Source organism: Elephantulus edwardii, unplaced genomic scaffold (genome assembly GCF_000299155.1).
Source record: "Elephantulus edwardii isolate Elephantulus edwardi_28Jun2011 unplaced genomic scaffold, EleEdw1.0 scaffold00161, whole genome shotgun sequence".
In the NCBI taxonomy this organism is placed as follows: domain Eukaryota; kingdom Metazoa; phylum Chordata; class Mammalia; order Macroscelidea; family Macroscelididae; genus Elephantulus; species Elephantulus edwardii.
This window is the reverse complement of record NW_006399911.1, coordinates 6,622,579-6,643,756: the sequence shown is the minus strand read 5'-3', so window position 1 is coordinate 6,643,756 and position 21,178 is coordinate 6,622,579. Positions and strand designations below refer to the sequence as shown.

The window sequence follows — 21,178 nt, the reverse complement described above, 5'->3', positions numbered from 1 at the left end:
CTCAATCCATATTGAAGCCTGCAGTCCTTGACCTTCTGCAGCAAGTGCTTCAGGCCCTCCTCAGTTTCAGCAAGCAGGGTTGTGTCATCTGCATAATGCAGACTGTTGATGAATCTTCCTTAAATCCTGATGCCACATGTCTCATTATACAGCCCAGTCTCCTGGATAACTTGTTCTGCATATAAGTTGAAAAGGTATGGAGATAGGACACATCCCTGGCGTACACTCTTCCCAATTTTGAACCATACAGTGTTTTCTTGCTCTGTTTTCACAACTGCCTCGTGGTCCAAGTGTATCTAGCCCCAAACTGTACTCCAACAGTCCCACTCCCCTCCCTGCCTTCCTATGCCTACTCAAATCTATTTCCACTCCACAACTGACATTATCTCAGCTCTGTCACCCACCACCATCATCCTGCTGAAAAGGAGAGAAAGAACAACTTCACTCACAGACCACATAAACTGGAATCTGTAAAAGCTCACATGGTACTTGAAGTCTGGATGCCCCACTCATCTGTACCCAAGAATCTCTCCATGGAATGGTAACACCCTGACTTGTATATTCTGAAAATCATTCCCGATGAGTGGCTTTCCTTTCTAGAACCAAATCAATTCCAGACTCCCCAGGGCGGAAGTAAATTCACTTTTCTCAGAATTCTTGAGATCATTCCCTGGGCAACAAATGAGGTGTCACTCAGACAAAGCCACATCAGCTCCAGTTGCTATCCCCTGAGTAATTCAGAAATGTCACTATGTCCACCAAGTTCCAATGAAAGGGATGATGAGGCTGAGTGATCTTTATATCATCTCTCCATCCTCACCACACTGCTGGTTGGAAGTAAGCCCTTAAAGAAAATATGATTTATTTTCTTTTTAAGACTCAGAAGAAGTCATTCTGAGAAGCTGGAGTCCCACAAAAGCAGTTTAAATCATCAAAGGAACTGCCCACAATCCCATAGGCCATTGTGCAGGATGTAACCGGTTCATGGAAGAGACATTAGAAAAAGACCTGAGACCTCTCTGACATTTCTGCAGAAATGGTGAGACAGAGAGAAATGTCCTGAGAAAGGCAAGTATAAAGATGCAGAGATGAGAGTTTCAGCAAAGAAGATGGCATCAGAAGTAAGGCAGGAAGGGGGAAAATTTTAAAAGAAAAAGTAAGAGGAAAGAAAGAAATGAAAGAAACAACAAAATGAAAAAAAGAGATGGAGGAAGAAAAGGAACATGAGAAACAAAAGAAGCTAACATGTACCACTTCTGTTCAACACTTTATTGGAAGTACTTACTAGGGCAATATGACAAGAGAAGAAAATAAAAGGAATCTAGATCAGGAAAGAGATGGTTACACTGATGCTATACGCAGATGATAAGACAGTGTACACAGAAAACCCGTAGGATTCACCAAAAAAATTGTTAGAGCTAGTAGACCAATTTTAATAGGATCGCAGGATATAAGATCAATATTCAAAATTCATTAGGATTCCTCTACAGCAACAAAGAGAACTCAGAGAAGGAAACCAAAAAAGCAATACCAATTATTATGCTGTTGTTGTTATGTGCCATCGAGGCGTTTGTGACTCATAGTGACCCTATGTACAAGAGCTCTAACTGCTGTTCTATCCTGTGCCAACCTAGCCATCTCAAATGCACTTATTCCCATTGCTCCAGTCACAGAGCCAATCTATCTCATCAAAGGTCTTCCTCTGCTTCGCCTCCCCTCCACTCTGCCAAACAAGATGTCCTTCTCCAAGGACCAGTCCCTCCTTGCAACATGCCCAAAGTATGTCAGATGAAGCTTCAGAATCCTTGACTCCAAGGAACATTCCGGCTTCACCCTCTCCAGGACAAACCTGTTTGTTCTCCTAGCAGTCCATGGTATATTCAACACTCTTCTCCAGCACCACAGCCCAAAGGCATCAATTCTCTTTCTATCATCCCTATTCACTGTCCAATTCTCTGATGCATACCAAGTAATTGCGAAGGCTATAGCCCAGATCGGGTGCACCTTAGTCTTCAGCCTGATGTCATTGCTCTTCAGTACTCTTGAGAGGTCCTGCACAGCTGACTTTCCCAATGCAATTCGTCTTTTGATTTCCTGGCTGCTGTTACCAAGAGTGTTGACTGTGGAGCCAAGGAAACTAAAACTGTTAACTATCTCAATCTCTTCACCATCCATACTGATGCTGCCAATTGGCCCAGTGGTGAGAATCTTTGTTTTCTTGATGTTGAGCTTCAATCCATGTACGAAGCTGTAGTCCTTGACCTTCTGCAGCAAGCGCTTCAGGTCCTCCTCAGTTTCAGCAAGCAGGGTTGTGTCATCTGCATAACGCAGGTTGTTGATGACTCTTCCACCAATCCTGATGCCACATTCCTCTTCGTACAGCCCAGCGTCTGGGATGACCTGTTCTGCATACAGATTGAAAAGGTATGGAGACAGAATACATCCCTGACGAACCCCCTTCTTGATTTTGAACCATATAGTGTCTCCTTGCTGTGTTCTGACGACTGTCTCTTGGTCCAAGTACAGGTTTCACATTAGCACAATCAAATGTTCTGGGATTTCCATTCTTCTCAGATAGACATTCTTCTGGTATTCTTTGCTTTCTGCCAAGACTTTGGGTAGAATGTTAAATGATCCAGGAAGTATCAAGAGAAGATGGAAGGAATACACAGAGACACTGTATCAGAAGGAATGGGCTGACACAGAAGAATTTCATGAAATGACATATGAGCAAGAGCCTATGGTGATGAAGGAGAGAGTTCAAATTTGCTCTGAAGGAACTGGCAAAAAAGAAGGCTCCAGGAGTTGACAGCATACCAATTGACGTATTTCAACAGACAGACACTGGCCTGTATGTGCTCACTAAGCTGTGCCAAAAAATCTGGAGAACAGCCAGCTGGCCCACTGACTGGAAAAGATCGATATTTGTTCCCATTCCAAAGAAAGGTGGCCCAACAGAGTGTGGAAGTTATCAAACAATATCACTAATATCACATGCAAGCAAGATTCTGCTGAAAATTATCCAAAAACGTTTGGAACAATATGTCAACAGAGAGCTGCCAGGTGTACAGGCTGGATTTAGAAGAGGTCGTGATACTAGGGATATCATAGCCAACCTCAAACTGAGATACTTGGGAATGAGCCTAACTAGAGAAACAAAATACCTGAACAAATAAAACTACAGAAACTTCTACAAGAAACAATAAAAGACCTAAATAAATGGAAAAACATGCCCTGCTCATGGATACAAAGACTCAATATAGTGAGAAAGACAATCCTACCAAAAGCAATCTTTATGTTCAATATAATCCCAATACAGATACCTAATTCATTTTGAGAAATTGTTAAGTTTATTTGGAGAGGAAAGAGACCCCAAATAAGCAAAACACATCTGAAAATCAAAAACAAAGTGGGAGGCATAGCACTCCCTGACCTCAAAATCTATTACACAGCTGTAGTAACCAAAACAGCATGGTACTGGTACAATGACAGTCACACAGACCAATGGAACAGAACAAAGAACACAGAAATGGACCTCTCTATTTATGGTCAACTGATATTTAACAAGGAAACAAAACTTATCAAGTGGAGAACTGACAACCACTTCAACAAATGGTGCTGCAAACTGGACTGCTACCTGCAGAAAGCTGTAACAGGATCCACATCTCACACTCTACACAAAAAACAACTCAAGGTAGATCAGAGGCCTGGGTTTTTGTTATGTGTCATAAGTAGCTCCGAATCCTGCTCTATCCTGAGCCAACATTATTGTCTCTGAGACACTTACCCTCATTACCCCAGTCACTGAATCAACCCATCTTATCCAGAGGCTTCCTCTCTTGCATTGTCCCTCCACCCTCCCAAGCATGACATCCAACTCCAAGGACTAGTTCCTCCTTGCAATATGCCCAAAGTATTTCAGACAGAGCTACAGAATCATTGCCTCCAAGGAGCAGCTTTGTTTCACCCTCTCCAGAACAAACCTGCTTGCTCTCCTAGTAGTCCAGGGTATATTCAGTACTCTCCTCCAGCACCATAGCTCAAAGGCATCAATTCTCCTTCTGCCATCCAGAGTCACTGTTCAGTTTTCTGATTCATAGCAATTGCGAAGATCATGGCCTGGATCAGGTGTACCTTAGTGTCCAGACTGACATTGTTGCTCTTCAATATTCTGGAGATGCCCCTGACAGCAGACTTTCCTAATGCAATTCATCTTTTGATTTCCTGGCTGCTGATACCAAGAGTGCTGATTGTGGTGGCAAGCAAACTAAAGCTGTTAACTGTCTCAAGACCTGGGAGCAAAGCCCAAAACTATGAAGTTCATAAGGGACAAACTGAGACCAAGCTTAGAAGGCCCAATCTATAGCATAAAGAGGTTGACAAATACAGCTATAAATGCATAATCTGGAGAAGATAATATTAATAAATGGGACTGCCTAAAGGTTAAATCTCAGTCTCAGTCTCATCAAAAAATTGTTTAACAGGGTAAAAGAAAATCTACTGAGAAAAAAAAAGTTTAGAAATACCATCTGAGACAAGGCTTTCATAACAAAAGTTTAGAGAATACTCCTGTGCCTGAAGTGGACTTGGGGGGAGATAGTGTATAACAATACAAGAATTTTTCTTTTACTTTTTAAAGAGAAGAGCGAACTGGGGGAGAAAGGTAGGTAGGGAAAAGTGTACAACAATGAATGAATAGAAATCCAACGTCTCTGTAAACTTTAATTAAAATTAATTAAAAAAAAAAGTAATACTCCTGGTCCTCCAGAAGAAAAAGACTGATAACCCAATAACAAAATGGGCAAAAGACATGAGAAGACTTTTCACGGAGGAAGAGATTTGGGTGGCCAACAGACACATGAACAAATGCTCAAAATCACTGGCAATAAGAGATGCAAATTAAAACCACAATGAGATATCATCTCACTGCTGTAGCAGTGGCAAAGTTTAGCAGGGCAGCAAGCAAATATTAGAGGGGATGTGGAGAAGTGGGAACTCTCACACATTGTTGGTGGGATTGTAAAATGGTACAACCACTCTGGAAGGTAATTTCACATCTCCTCAAAAGGTTGAATATAAAAACTCTGTATGACCACTGCTTAGAATATACTCCAAGGAAATTAGAACTGAGACAGAAATGGAGATTTGTACATCAGTGTTCACAGTGGTATCATTCATCATCGCAAGAACATTTAAACAGCCCAAATATCCAACCACAACTGAATGAATTGAAAAATTGTGGTACATTGACACAATGGAATATTATGCAGCACTTAGAATCAATATTTTGAAAAATGCTACATAACTCTGGGAAGACTGGAGAACAATATGCTGAGCGAACTAACTCAGTTTCATAAGAACAAATACTGCATAAGACCATTGTAAAAATAGAAGGATACCTACTAAAGCATGTATGGCAACCCAAGGGGTAAAGGGATGAAAGCAAAGGGGTAAGGATGGGCAGGAAGAAAACCACAGGGTTGCACAATCTGGTGGGTAGAGGGAGAGAGTAAAGGAAATGGAAGGATCTAGTCGGGACCTGAATAGACAGGGTAATAATGCTGAGCATAGTCTAACTATGATGAATTTTATAAAACATAATGCATGGGAATGATTGTATGAAATACAATGTGAAAGAAGAATAGTGTGAAACACAATGTATATGAACTTTGTAAGCAAGCCAATGTTATTTTTGTTGCTGTTAAGTGCCTTCAAATCATAGACGACCCTATGAACTAAAGACCTGAGCAATGTTCATAGATTTTCTGGAGGAAAGCCATTTCAGAAGTGGATGCCACTCCTGCTTCCAAGCTTGTTTTAATCGGGAAGCTCCACCAAACAGTGTCTACCATGAGTAACCATTATCGCATTTGGCACATCAGTGTCACAGTGTTTAGCATCACAGTAACCTCTGTACAGCAATGCTGTACAAGTGTTATATCACATAGATGAATGCCAATATATAATAATTTTTTTAAAAAAAAAGTCAAACTGCAAAAAGACAAAGAAGCTGACTTGCAGATGGCCTTTAGTGTGCTTTCTGTGGTCCTTCATGGCCTTCCTTTCAAAGCAGCCCAGCAGCTTTCCCTGGGCTGCCTAAGGTCCCAGGGAGTAAGAGATTGGTCTGTAGCTCTGAGTTCTAAGAACAATCATCTGCTTAATCCCTGTAGCCTGGCTCTGGCTTCTGAAATCAGTGAGTCACAATCCACTGAAACCCAGGCAGGATTCAGGACACAAATATTTGCTCTATTTACACATCATGGAACAGAAAGAGCAAGTGAAAGACGCATATACTCAGAATTCCAGCAATTAACCATAAAACATTCAGAAAGTCAACTGGTTTATATCCAAATCTTTTTGGGCAATGGATTGAAACAAAATATAAAGGCATATTTGGCTTTGTATCTGGTCTTTTCTAAGGCTCACGAGAAGCTGTCCTAATTGATTCCCTGGACAAGCCATAAGCCAATTCTAGGAGTAAAAGGAGTTCTGGCCCTTCCTTAATTCACAAAGGCTGAGCCCAGCATCACCGCATATCACATAGGCTGAGCAACTAAGGCAACTCAAGTGCTATATCCTGCCTGGCATCAAATGCCTCCTCCAAACTTCCTTATTGCTGTGGAAGTCAACATATATACCAACCCAAGGCATGATAACATGCACGGAGGCCTATGCAACAAAAAAAAAAAATTATCTCAGGCAAGTTAATATATCTATTATCTCAGATACAGATTTATATATCAGGCAGGAAAGTTACATAAACAGTGTATAAGTTTCTGGGTCTGGGCAATACAATTCAAATAACCAATACATACAAAGTTTTCATTTACTCCCTAGTGAAGCATAGTGTGAATTCACCTCCTGGAATAATGCTGAGAACTAATTCAGTGAAGTGTATGTGGGAAACATCTAGCACACTGACAAATACATGGCAGGGTTCCATGGAGCCAGCTGTGATGACTAAGTCAGCTGCATGTTGTAGCAGACATTAAATTTGACTATATCAGCACTATTTAGGGGGGGAAAAGCATACCCATGTCACCAGCTATGAAACTAGCCTGGGACATATACCTTGTATGAGAAATCGGTTATATATAAAGGACTTAGCATTTGGTAATCAAGCTCTTCCCAAAGAGGGAGGCAGGGTCAGTGGAGCCCTAGAGGAACTATGAATGGAGGACCTAGCTAATACAGGAAAAAAACAGGAAGTAGTCTGGAAAGCAGGAATATAAAGGAAGGGCTGCGAGCATATCAAGACTGCTGTCAGAAAGTAAGTAGCATTTAGTGCAAAAATAAATTCTAAAACCTAGAATGGAGAATGGTGTCACCATTGTAAACAAAAGAACCAAAAATTATGTGGGAAAGGCTGACAAAAGTATGAGGAAGAAACATTTTTATTTGATGCCTTGGGTTTTAATTTTCATGGCTTTGATTTTGTGTGCATTTTTATCTTCTGTTTTCTGTTTGCAATAATAAACACAGATGCAAAAGTAATTTCAAATGCTTTCAAAGGTAAACAAGTCACACACACACACACACACACACACACACACACACACACACACACACACAAAAATGGCTATGTAAAATGTACAAAATTTTCATGTCAATAAAAAAGCAACCAACCTGGAATGGAAAGAAGATAAAACACATAGCAAAGACTTATTTGTAACAAATATGATGATAGGAAAAAATTAATAGAAATAACATTTTTAATAAACTTACTTTAAAATCATTAAGATCTCAAGAGGAAATAAGGTAAAATGCATGAGCATGATTTAAACACTCATAAAAGCACAATGGTTTCATAAACAAGGGAAAATGTCCAATCTGACCATTAATTAAAGAATCATGTGCTAAAAAGAATAAAATTTCATTTTACATTCCAAAATATACTTTAAAGTTATAAACCAAAGTTGGCTGCTGACATTCGTGTCAGCAAACGGCAATGAACAACAAAAGGTTTTAAAATGCTCATGTCCTGGTGAGCTCTGGCGGCCTAGTGGCAAGAACCTGCACTGCAATCCCAGAGGTACACAGTCTGAATCCACCAGATGCTCTGCTGGAGGAGGGACAATCTCCTTCTGTACTAGTCAGATATGATTTGACGGTACATCATCATCAACATCATCATCATCATCACCACCACCACCATAAATGCTCATTCCTTTTATCTACCACTCTGGCATCTTGAAACCCAGCATAAGGAAAAGAATGAAAACAAAAAATGGAATGATGTACATACAAAGGCATTCATATCTAGGTTACTTACTTGTAAAAAGAAAATTTAATCTTAAGGATCAGAGGATCAAGGGTCTTAGATAAACAAGAAGTTGCTGTGTACATTCTTGCAAAGTATGGTAAAAATATATGAACGAAATAAACCCAAATGTCAACAGCTGTTTTGTTGAAGTAAGAAGTTTCTTGAATGATCTGTATTTTCTTTTACTCACTTTTCTGTATTTTCCAATTATTCTTTAAATTAGTCTTTGGGCGGGGAAAAAATGTGTTTTAATAAATTGTCTGGTTTTGGCACTGCCATGGTTAATCATTCTGCTTTTTCTTAACAGTTCTTCATATCCTGTTGTTATTAGGTGCCCTCGAGGTGACAATGACTCATAACAACCCTCATAAACAACTCATAAACAAAAGATCACGAACCTTGCCATATCTGGTACTATTCTCGTTATCTCTGATATACTCAAGCCTATTGCCACAGACTCGGTATTGATCTATCTTGTTGAAGACCTTCCTCTCTTTTGTGTGGAAGGACCCTCCATCTTTCTCAGTGATGTCTTTTTCTAAGAACTGGCCCTTCCTAACAACATGACCAAAGTATATGAGACAAAGGTTCATCATTTTTGCCTCTAAGAAGCACCCCGGCTTCACTTTCTTCAAAACATATTATTGTTTGTTCTTTTGGAAGTCGATGGGATATTCAGTACTCTTCTACAGCACCACAACTCAAAGGCGTCAGTTCTTCTTCTGTCATCCTTAGGCATTGTCCAAATGTCAGGTGCATAAGAAGTGCTGACACCATAACAAGACAAAGGTAAATAATCCAATAGAAAAATGGGCACAGGACATGAACAGACACTTCAACAAAAAAGACATTTAGATGGCGAGCAAACACATGAAGAAATGTTCCAAATCTCTAGCTCTAAGAGAAAGACAAATCAAAACAACTAGGAGATACCAACTCACTCCAGCAACAATAGCAAAGTTCAACAGAACAGCAAGCAACAAATGCTGGCGAGGTTGTGGAGAAACTGGAACCCTTATTCACTGTTGGTGGAAGTGTAAAATGGGGCAATCACTGTGGAAGGCAGTATGATGCTTTCTCAAAAAGTTGCAAATAGACGTATCATTTGACCCAGCAATCCCACTACTGGAAATACATACCAAAGAGACCGTAACTGACATCCAAGTAGATATATGCACACGCACGTTTATGGCTGATTTGTTCACAATAGCAAGGAATTGGAAACAACCTAAGCACCCATCAACAAACGAATGGATAGAGAAGCTGTGGTATTATATTCAAACAATGGAATACTATGCTGCACTGAAAAATAAGGAACTCATGCCCAGCTCTCTGACACATAACAAGTGATTGCAAAGACCATGGTCTGTATCAGACGCACCTTAGTCTCCAGAGAGATACCATTGCTCTTCAGTACTTTAGAGAGGCCCCCAATAGCAGACTTTCCCATTGCAATATGTCTTTTAATTTCCTGGCTGCTGGTGCCAAGAGTGTTGATTGTGGAACCAAGCAAACTAAAGCTGTTAACAATCTCAATTTCTTCACCATCCATCCTGATGCTGCCAATTGGTCCAGTGGTGAGCATCTTTGTCTTCTTGACAGTGAGCCTCAATCCATATTGAAGGCTGCAGTCTTTGACCCTCTGCAGCAAGTGCTTCGGGTCCTCCTCAGTTTCAGCAAGCAGGGAAAAAACATTTGGTAATGACAAGTCAGATAAGGGACTTATATCTAGAATTTATAAAATATCTGAGCACCACAACAAGATAAAGGGAAACAACCCAATTGAAAAATGGGCACAGGATATGAACAAATACTTCACCAAAGAAGGCATTCAGATGGCTAACAAGCACATGAAATGTTCAAAATCCCTAGCTATATGGAGATGCAAATCAAAACAACTATAAGATACCATCTCATCCCAGTAAAAAGAGCAAAATTCAACAGAGCAGCAAACAACAAATGCTGGTGAGATTGTGGAGAAACAGGAAACTTATTCACCGTTGGTGGAAGTGTAAAATGGTGCAACCTCTATGGAAGGCAGTGTGGCACTTTCTCAAAAAGTTGCAAAGAGAAATACTATTTGACCCCAAAGAAACCATAACAGCCACCCAAGTAGATATATACACACCCATGTTTATCGTGGCTTTGTTCACAATAGCAAAGAGTTGGAAACAACCTAAGTGCCCATCAGCAAACAAATGGATAGAGAAGCTGTGGTATATTCACATAATGGAATAATACGCTGCATTGAAAAATAAGGAACTCGTGAAATATTACACAAAATGGGTTACCCTGGAGGACATTATGTTGAGTGAAATATCTCAGCCACAAAAGGACAAATGCTTCGTAGTGCCACGGCTGTAAAGCAGGACTGACATCGGGCTGTGGGGGAGACTGAGAAAGATGGGATAAATTATATATACTGCATTGAAACAGATGAGAGAGAGAACTGCTTAAAAGGGATATATGGTTAGGTATTATTGTCATAACAGGAGTCCAGAACGAAGGCAGCATAGTGGAGTGGACTTGGGGGAAGGGAATGTGTAACAATGAAAGAATTTTTCTTTTACTTTTCAAAGAGAAGAGTGAACTCGGGGGTGGGGGGGGGTAGGTTGGGGTTGGGCAGAGAAAAAAGTGCAACAATGAATGAATGGAAATCCAAAGTCTCTGTAACCTTTCATTAAAATTAATAATAAAAAACCCCAGCAAGTCTAATAAAAGAGGAGTGTTTTATCATGTTAAAAAAAAAAAGGCATCATGCTGGAAAGGTAGGCCTTCAGCAAGATGTATTGACATAGCAACTGTAACAATGGGCTTGTGCACTGGGCTTGTGAGATCCTGAGTATGGTACAGGATAACACAAAGTTCAGATCTGTTTTTCACAGGATCAATACAAGTTGAAACCAACTTGAGAGCATCTAACAACATCAACAACACTACAAGACCATCAGACTTCTTGGCCTCAGGTCACTAAATATAACCTCACTCACTACCAGGTTCTAACTGAAGGTGACTTTATGGAAGTGAGATTGTTCATCTCCAGAAAAGGCCAATGGATTAAAACTACAGACCAACACATAATGCATAACCCCACTAGGGCTCTAGAATAGAACCCAAAGGGCAGTGAATTGTTGCTCTCATACTTTATCTGAGTTTGGGGGGCAGGGTGTGGAGGAAGAGACAATTTCCAAATAAAGAGAGAAGAGGCTTTGACCCTCTCATGGTCAATTTTCTCTGAATTTGTGATAACATCCATAATTTAACCTTGAACCAATTAATCAAATCAGGAGTAGTAATTTAAACTTGCAAGTGAGAATTTTCCATAAATTAAATTGTTAATTTAATTCACCCCTAAAAGTACCCTTTAAAGTATCCAAAACTACCTTAACTTCTCAGAAGGTCTTGTTTATACTACAAATAATAGTGACATTGTATGAGGGGTTTTTAAGAAGGAGGCAAAAGGACTTGTTCTCCTCTTTCTGACAAGTAAATAAAACAGCAGGGAGATCAAATAACTCACTAAAAAGAAGATATAATTTTTTATCTTCCGTTTTACAGTCTCATATCCACTTCCATTGGGAATAACAAAGTCTGAATTCTTATGCAACACTTATCTAAATGTGTCGATTTTATCAAATTGATGAATTCTGCTAACAAAAGGCAGTGCTAGGAAATCTTTTATGACATATTTGGCCCATTCACAGAGCTACAGCTTTAATTTAACCAACTTGAGAATTCTGAGAGCGAGCTGCAGGTGTTGGGAGCTGAAAAAAAAAATCATAAATGGGAAGGCATATCAATCTTTATGACGAGCAAACAAAAACACTTTCTACTGCATGCCCTCCACAGACAGGCACGAAGGAGAAGTGGCAGTGGCAGGATATTGTCTTGGGCTGCATAGCAAAGAGGAAGTATCACTGTCGCCCAGTGACCACTATTTAGCACAGATCAAAAGGGACTGGCCCGGAGAGGAACAGGCACAGTGATAAAACAATGAGGTTTGCTAGGATTGTGTACTCAGCAAGGACATGTTCTCATTTTCTTGACAACATCAGAATAAGTCACTCCCGCTGCGGCATGTACAGACAGGTGGCTTTCTGCCCCACTGCTCCCAAACCCCTCAAACTGTCTCCACCACATTGCTCCCAACCCAGCAGCACTCCCACCTCTTTGCCCCCATGGATCCCTTATCACAGAAACTGCTCTGATTATAACTGAGCCAAACACTCAACATGGCTTGTTGGTCCTACTTGTAAAGAGCTCCATTCTCACCCCAAGTCATCTTTCTTCTCCACCCCTGCCTTAACTCAGGGCCACAACATCTCTCCCAGGAAAGACCCTCCAGGCTCCCCCTCTCCTCACCTGCCTGTGTTATATCCTGGATCTCCATGCTAATCACTTTCTGCCTGTACTTATTTCTTAATGGGAACATATGATCTCATTGCTTTTGATACAAAATTCTCCAATGCCTCCCTACTTCCCAAAGACAAAAAATGTAAACTCTTTGGCATGAAATGCTACTAAAGTCTGTAAACTCACTTTCCCCACTCTCACCTCCAAGAGCAACACTTAATTTCCACCTTTCTATCTCTCCATCCATTCATGCTTCCATCCAATTGTACAAGCCCCTCTGTCAAAAACAGCTGATTGCCCACCAAAATTCAGTTTTCCCTCTTGATGACTGTGGAAAACAGATAGCTGGAGAGAGAGCACATTTTCTGCCTCTCTTGTACCTCTTAGAATGGCAAATACAACCAGGAAAGGTCAGGCTCTCACATACAAAATACAATGGAAAAGAATGGTATGCACTCCTCTGTACAGTGTGCTCTTCCTGTGAGCTATGGCACAAGAGGGTCTGTGAGCAGCTCTCACCACCAGACAAGAACACTGCTTTTGGAATGGAGGGTAATAAGATGGAAGTCACAGGGATGGAAGAATAGCATAGAGAGCAGAATCAATCTCCAGAGCAGACTGCTTACATTAAGACATCACATGACTAATCAAATTCTAGTGTTCCAACACTGCTATATCGTTCCGCTTCTGTCTACAGCACTTTAAAGGCAAAGCTGCCTTACTCAATATGAACTTGATCTAAGGAATTACCAGGCAGTTGTACTTCCCAGAACCTGAAGTCAATGTCAGCCTCACCAAAGAAAGTACCTGCCTTCCAACCCATCTTGAAATGCATGTATACTTCTTATTCGCAAACCTACTTGGTGTTCTCTAGGGTCTTCTGCATTTTCTTGGTCATTTTATCAATTGCTGCCTGTCTCTTGCCCTCGGCTAAGAGGTCTATTTTGTTCAGGACCACGAGCAGCTTCTGGCAGGCAATCTGGCCAATCACTAGGCATTCTGCTGACTGTGTCTGCATCCCCTTGGTCACATCGATGACCAGCATCATTAGATCAATGATCTGGGCTCCTAGGAGAAAAGAAAATAATGTTAGAATAATGTTAGAATAATGTTAGAATAATGTTCAGAATTGAGAAGGGGCCTCTGAAGAAAAATGCCAACCACTGTTCTACTATCTATATAAACAGGCACGTCACTTAAAAAAGATGTGACTTAAGGATAAGAGAAAAAAGGGTATCAGAAATTCTCACTGCTTGACAGATTCCTTTTCATTTCTCTCTCATATTATCCACATTACCAGTCTAATTCAATTCACATCTCAGAACCATCTCTATACCAAGTTCACGTCAATAGTTCCTTAATGGACATGAAGGGTGCTCTGGTGGCCTAGTGGTAAAAAGCTATGCTGCAATCTCTAAAGCATAAGGCTCGAATCCACCAGCTGCTCCACAATAGAAGGATTAGCAATCTCCTCCCATACAATTTACTGTCTGTGAAAAATCAGCTGGAGAATTAGCTATAGGTTGGTTCCAACTCAATGACACACCCCCACCGCAACCCCCATCATCACCACCACCACCACAACAACAATGGGCATGTGTGCTTCAGGCTCAAATTCATCCTTAAAAAAGAACTTTTTAGGCATATATAACTGATTCACGTGCTGTTGGGAGTTTAATTTGAAAATTACTATGAAAATATATGCAATCTGTGAGACCCAACCATCTCCACAGACATTAAAATGGCCACTGTTGGGGCAGTATGCTGCAGGCAATGCTGGGAACCATGTAAACATCACCAGTAGGGTACAAGTTAAAACAATAAATAAAGCTGCAACCCTGAAACAACACCCTATGTTACTATGGAGTAATCTAAGAGACAGAGTGATATAAAGGGCAAGTGATAGAATAACGTGCAAAAAGTTGTGTTAAAATGGGAGGAAAGACATAAACATGTGTTTTCTCTTATTAAGGATTTGCATAAAATATTTCTGAAAAGAATACAGAAGGAGCAAATAACTTTTGAATGTCTATTGGAAAAGAAGTCAGGTAATTGGCAGACATGGGGCAGGGGTAGGAAGAAAAGTTGTCACTTACTCTTCCGTACCCTTTAAAATTAAAGAGTATGTAGTGTTCATTATGGAAAAAAAAGTACAATTCTAATTTCAAGTACATAAATTAGTAAATGTTCAATAAAACACACACCTTATCAGCTTGCTTTCTTGCTAAAAGACCCAGTGTCTTGTGAATAAAACCAAGCTCCTCATGTGGCTTCTTTTTAACACATTGCTGCACACTTTTAAAATTGACGACCGTGCTTAGAAACACATTTGCCGTCATTTGCGCCAACGTGTTAACTAATGGTTGCACACTTAACTTGGTGCTAGGCACTGAGTACCTGAATGCTATAGTTACTCCTATTGAGCCTATCCACAGCCACAGGATGCTCCAGTTTCCCTCATGTACCATGAGTATGAGCCCCACCTGACTCAAAATATGCAGTTCGCCATCTCCAGCAAACCTTTGGACCAAAAGCAACCTGTAGACTGTTGTTATCGAGTTATGAGGTAGTGAGGATAAAGTCCAAAGTTGAGTTAGAACATTTTGGGTTCTTGGCTGTGTGCCACAGTCTGGGAAGAATGGAGAGTCATCTTCACAGCAGAATTATTTCAATTCCTAGTCCTATGCTCTCAAACTCTGGTGTGCTCAGACATTACTACACAAAGCTTCTGCACACAAAGTAAGCTTCTTTCTACTGCATGAGTCATTTACAGATTGCTCGGTAATAATTGCAAGTACCCAGCCATATCTAGAATCTATATACAATCTACCTAGCTCAAGCTATCACTTACCAAGAGGAAAATATGGGCATCAGAGAAGCTCAAGGATTGTCCATAGCGATACAAAAATGATGAGGCTTCACCGCTAGGAAGTGCTGTTTCTTGGAGAAGGACATGATGTTGGGAAGAGTGGAGGGTCAGCAAAGGAGAGGAAGACCCTCACCCAGGTGGATTTACAAGGTGACTGCTGCAATGGGCTCTTGGGTGTCAGGAAGTGAGAGGATGAAGCTAGGTTCAGATGTTTTGTTTATAGGGTCACTATGAGTCGTACTCGATCTTATGGCACCTAACAACAACAAGGATTCTGGGGCTTCGTCTGACATACTTTGGACATGTTGCCAGGAGGGACGGGTCCTTGGAGAGGGACATCATGCTTGGGAGGGTTGAGGGACAACGCAGGAGGGGAAGACCCTCTATGAGATGGATTGATTCGGTGACTGGGGTAATCGGGATGGGTGTGTCAGAGGTGGTGCGGTTGGCACAGGATAGAGCAGGGTTTAGGGCTGTTGTGCATAGGGTCGCTATGAGTCGGAAACGACTCGACGGCACATAACAACAACAACAACAACAGTCCAAAGTTACCTGCTGTGCTTTATCCATTATGCCACACACCTCTCCTCCTTCGCTGGGATCCCAGCCCGTTCTATAGCCTCTTCTCCTATAGTCTTCACCCTACACCCTATTGCCTACTTTACTTTGAAGAACTAAGGCCCATTCTCCATCTCTTTTTATCATTATGCATTTATTTACTCATAACCCTGTTCTGCCCAAAATAAGTACCCAAACCTCACTTGCTACTAACCCCAACCCACAAGCCCCATACACCAAAGCCTGGGGTTTGAGTCTGTATTCCCAGCAGTTAGCACAAACCCAGCTTAAGGCACAGTTTAGTAACTATAAACTGAACAGAGTAGTGTTAACTCCTCTTCTACCTCCACCTACCTCACCCTCACATCAACCTCACCTGTTTCACTTTACTCCCCAGGTCTCTGCGCCTTCTCTCCATTATTTAACTTTCTACTGGAGGAGGGCTTAACCTCCTCCAGTGCTGGGGGCTGGAGTGACTCATGCACTTAACATATTTAGCCCATCTTGCTCTCATTCTTAGGGGGTCAGGAGGACAAAGAATTAATCTGACTGGTACACCTAAAAAGACAAGTGCTAGCAGGACCCAGACACTCAGGAACCAGTGTAGGATTTACTTGCAGCCTTAGCGCAGAGTTTACAAGCTGTCTTTGTTCAAGAGCACACAGCTCTGCCCCAGAGAGCCAGACTTTCTATAGATCCTATGCTCCCGGCCAACACGAGGGGCCTTACAAGGTCACTGCGACTTCACTGGCCACACTGAAAATCAAGGCCCCACTGGAAACCAAGGTCTGTATCAGACAACAGCCCCGCTGCCTGCCAGTGGCCCTCAGAGGCCCTCATCTCTTCATCAGACTTTTGATCAGACCACAGGAAGTGACATAGCTGGCCTGTCTTGCCTTTTTTCAGAGTCCATAGCATTTCTACAGAATGAATCAAACAGTGTCTGTCGCAATTCCCATGAACCCAGGGTAGGAAATCATTGAGACTAGAGGGGCAGAGTAAGCAAGTGGGTGGGAAACACATGACAAAAAATTCAGGCTTACAAATGACCCTCTATATTTTCCAGTCTATCAAAGCTTTTCATCTAGTTATACTGACTATAGAATTCTTTAAAGATTTGCAGAATAATTATAACAGGGCTAAAGTTTCTCAGTACTTTTAAAAATTAAAATTACCAACTCTACTGATCATATCTTAAATCATTTCCAAAAAGGCACAAAGGTCAACATTTTAAAAACTGTAAGTTATCTGTAAGATGTAATTTTCCTTCTGAGACTAAAGGGGGAGAAATACATGTTCAAAAAAAAGTTTCAGTTGGAGAAACTAAATATTTAACAACTTTTCTTTCTTTAAAATATGTAGTTGTGAACATTCCAATAAGGAGAATCAATACTAAATTTAAAACAAGAAAACTTTTCTTTTCCATATATATTATTATCACCAATATACAACAGTGGCAGTTTATATCCTGTTATAATAATAAAAGGAGAAAAAACTGAAGTTGTCACAGATTTCATTTTACTTGAATCCATAATCAATGACTAGGGAAGCAGCAGTTCAGGCCTCAGACAACACACCACAATGGTCTGATGTGCTGCAAAGGACCTCTTTCAAGTGTAAAAGAGCCAAAATGTCATTTTAATAACTGAGGTGCACCTAACCTAAACTACAGTGCTTCAATCAAATCCTATATATGCAAAAGCTAGGCAATGAATAAGGAAGACCAAAGAAGTGATGCTCTGAACTCCAGCGTTGACAAAGAATTCACAATGAATTGCCAAAATAATAAACAAATCTGTCTCAAAAGAAGTACGCCAGAATGTTCCTTAGACAATCAGGTAGTAAAGTTTGATTTCACATACTTTGTGTTATCAGAAGAGGAGAGTCCCCAGATAAAGGTACCACATTTGGTAAAGAAAAAGGGTCAGGGGAAAAGAGGAAGACCCTCCATGAGACAGACTGACATGGGGAATGAAACAAACGGGCTCAGAAATAACAACTGTGAGGATAGCACAAGGCCAGGCAGTGTTGTTCTGTATTTAAGACCATGTGATAGTTAAATACAGGGTGTCCAGGTGGCCATGATCTTCAGGATAATATCATTATGCTAATTTGTAAATTCTAACCTTTTATATACTAATCAGGCAGGATTAGCAGCAAGTCTATAAAGATATGTTCAACTTTATCTGACTAAGGAGAGATCTAGTTAAGAGTGTAGCATACATTGAATATATGTTTGTAGTCTGACAAAAACCTAGAGAGCTTTCTGTACCATCTACACCTGGCTCTTTGGCTCATAGCTTCTACAATGAAACCAGTATCCTGCCCTACTTGCCACTCTTCAAATTCTTCTGTCTCCAAGCCAGTTATCTCTAATCTGCTCTCTCACAAAGACCTTTGGACTCATCAGCCTCTGGGGCAGATAGCCTCCTAAGCCAGCAACCTGAGATCCTGCATACCTGCTGAAGACTTAGATTCATCAACTTCCAAGGTGTCTCCCTGTTGAGGTCTGACCTACAGACCTGGAAATTGCCAGCCTCTACAAGCACATGAGCCATTTAAAAAAAAAAAAAGCTGAAGACGGTAAGATTGAAAAATAGGACATTCTAAATATTAAATCTCTGTGCTCATCAAAAACTTCTTCCAATAGGAAGAAAAGAAAACCTACTGACTCGGGGGAAAATATTTGGCAATACCATCTGAGACAAGAATACTCCTGGGCCTCCACAAGAAAAAGACTGATAATCCAATTACAAAATGGGCAAGAGACACAGAATGATTTTTCACAGAGGAGGACATTTTGACACATGAAGAAATGCTCCAAATCACTGGCAATAAGAGAGATGCAAGTCAAAACCAAAATAGATCTTACCCCAGTAGCAGTGGCAAAGTTTCGCAGAGCAGCATGTAATAAATGTTGAAGAGGATGTGGCAAGATAGGAACTCTTAAACAGTGTTGGTGGGATTGTAAAATGGTACAATCATTCTGGAAGGCAGTTTGGTGTTTCCTCAGAAAGTTTAACATAGAAATTCCATATGACCCAGCTATTCCACTGTTTGGAAAACCCTGAGAAAATGATAACTGAGGCACAAACAGAGACTTGTACACCAATCTTCGCAGCACCGTTATTCACCATCACAAGAAATGTGAACAGCCCAAATGTCCAACCAAAATGGAATGTATTGAGAAATTATGCACATTCACATGATAAAATACTATGCAGCACACAGGAGCAATGATTTTGTAAATTACTACCTAACATGGGAGGGACTGGGAAGCATTATGCTAAGTGAACTCAGTCTCATAAAGACAAATACTGTATAAGACCTTTATTATAGAATAAGTATGAGGATCCAAGGGGGGGGCTTAATCACAGGGTCACCAATTCAATGTGCGGAGGAGAGATGGATAAAGGAAAGGGGAAAGATTCGGTGTGAAAAACAGTGTATAAGAACTTTGCAAAAAAAAAAATCTTAATTTCTCCTCCCCCACCCTCTATTTAACCACCCTTTGAGCTAAAAAAGTGGTCATCCCTTTCCCCAAGACTTACAGGGAAGACCTTTATGATAATAACGCCTGGGTCCTTCCTTAGAATCAGGGCACAGGTATTGGCAGTAGTGCTCACAAACAATATTAACAATATTTTTCCACTTCCAGTAGCATGAACAAGGTGATCTCTCTCAGGCCATTGATATGTGCCAGACAAGTCTAAAGGACTGTGTGCACCCATGGACAAGAATCTCTATAACTCATCCTGCAAAGAGGGAGTTCTAGTAGCCCAGTGCACCAGAGCTGTGCTGCCAACCTGAAGGTATGTGGTGCTCCAACACAAGTACTCCACATGAGAAAGATAAGCAATCTCCTCCTATGTGATGTAATGCCTCTGAAAACCTACTGAAGAGCCAGCCAGGTTTGGACTGGTTCCGACTAGATGGTAATCAACAAAAAGATCCTGCAAAAAAAAAACCCTCCTGGACAATTTTATCACACCATCAGGGACCTCTGAGAAGCAAGGACTTAGAAGGCAGGACTGGACACTGCCCTAAGATATCTAGGTCCATGACCTATAAACAGTAAAATCCATATTGCTTGGAACCACAATTAACACCCTTGGCATCAGCAGCCAAAAAATCAAAAGACACACTGCACTGAGAAAAATCTGCTGTGAGGGACCTCACCAAAGTGTCAAAGAGCAAAGATGTCAGTTTGAAAACAAAAGTGTATCTGATTCATGGTTTTGATTTCCTGGCTGCTTATGCCAATAATGTTAATTGCTGTTTGTGAATACAAGCAAGATGAAGTCAATGACATTTCTATCCCTTCTCCAGCTATATTTATGCTGTTGTTGTTACGTGCTATTGAGTCAAATTATCTATTGATAATTGACCTGAACTCTGTTCTATCCTGTGCCATCTTCATTATTTCTGACACACTCGAACCCATTGCTGAAGTCACTGAGTTAACCTATATCACTGGAGATCTTCCTTTCCTCCACTGACCTTCCATCTTTCCAAGCATAATGTCTCCTTCCAAGCAATAGCTTAGTCTAGCTTTATGTTCAAAGTATGAAAGATGAAGTTTTGCCATCTTTATCTCCAAGGAGCAGTTTGGCTACACACTATCCAAGACATATCTGTTCTTTTGCCAGTCCCTGGGATATTCTCTAACACCACAACTCAAAGGGATCAATTATTCTGCCATCCTTACTCACTGTCCAGCTCCCTGTTATGTAACAAATGACAAAAAAAATCATGACCTGGATCACGATATAGCCCCTTGGCCAAAATAGATGAGATATAGTTTCCCCATGCTCACTTCTAGGGGCACCCTAGTCACACCTCCTCCAAGAAAGACTTATTTGTTAATAACAAAAGGAGGAACAATCAAATGAATAGAGAGTTCACACTCACCCGTCAATGACTGAGCACGTCCCACAAATCAAACTGGCCTAAGAGAGTTTGTAAAAACAAGACCAGCAATGCAGGAAACACAGAGATCTCCTTCTTACAAAGTTACCACAGACAGCATCATGGACCAAAGTAACTAACAACAACACCAAAAAGAATTCAACAAAATGATAGCAATAAAACCCTGCATCTCAATAATCACACTGAATGTGAATGGTTTGAATGCA

The 21,178-nt window shown here is 40.7% G+C and overlaps 1 protein-coding gene across 1 annotated transcript in view; it reads right to left on the bottom strand.

Annotated features, from left to right (window-relative positions):
• The window catches only part of EEFSEC (eukaryotic elongation factor, selenocysteine-tRNA-specific), a 384,789-nt gene that overhangs the window by 202,550 nt on the left and 161,061 nt on the right, over positions 1–21,178 (bottom strand). Inside the window, exon 2 of the mRNA XM_006895177.1 lies at positions 13,477–13,684. Within this exon, the coding sequence (XP_006895239.1) occupies positions 13,477–13,684 (208 nt within the window). The remainder of the gene's footprint in view (positions 1–13,476; positions 13,685–21,178) is intronic.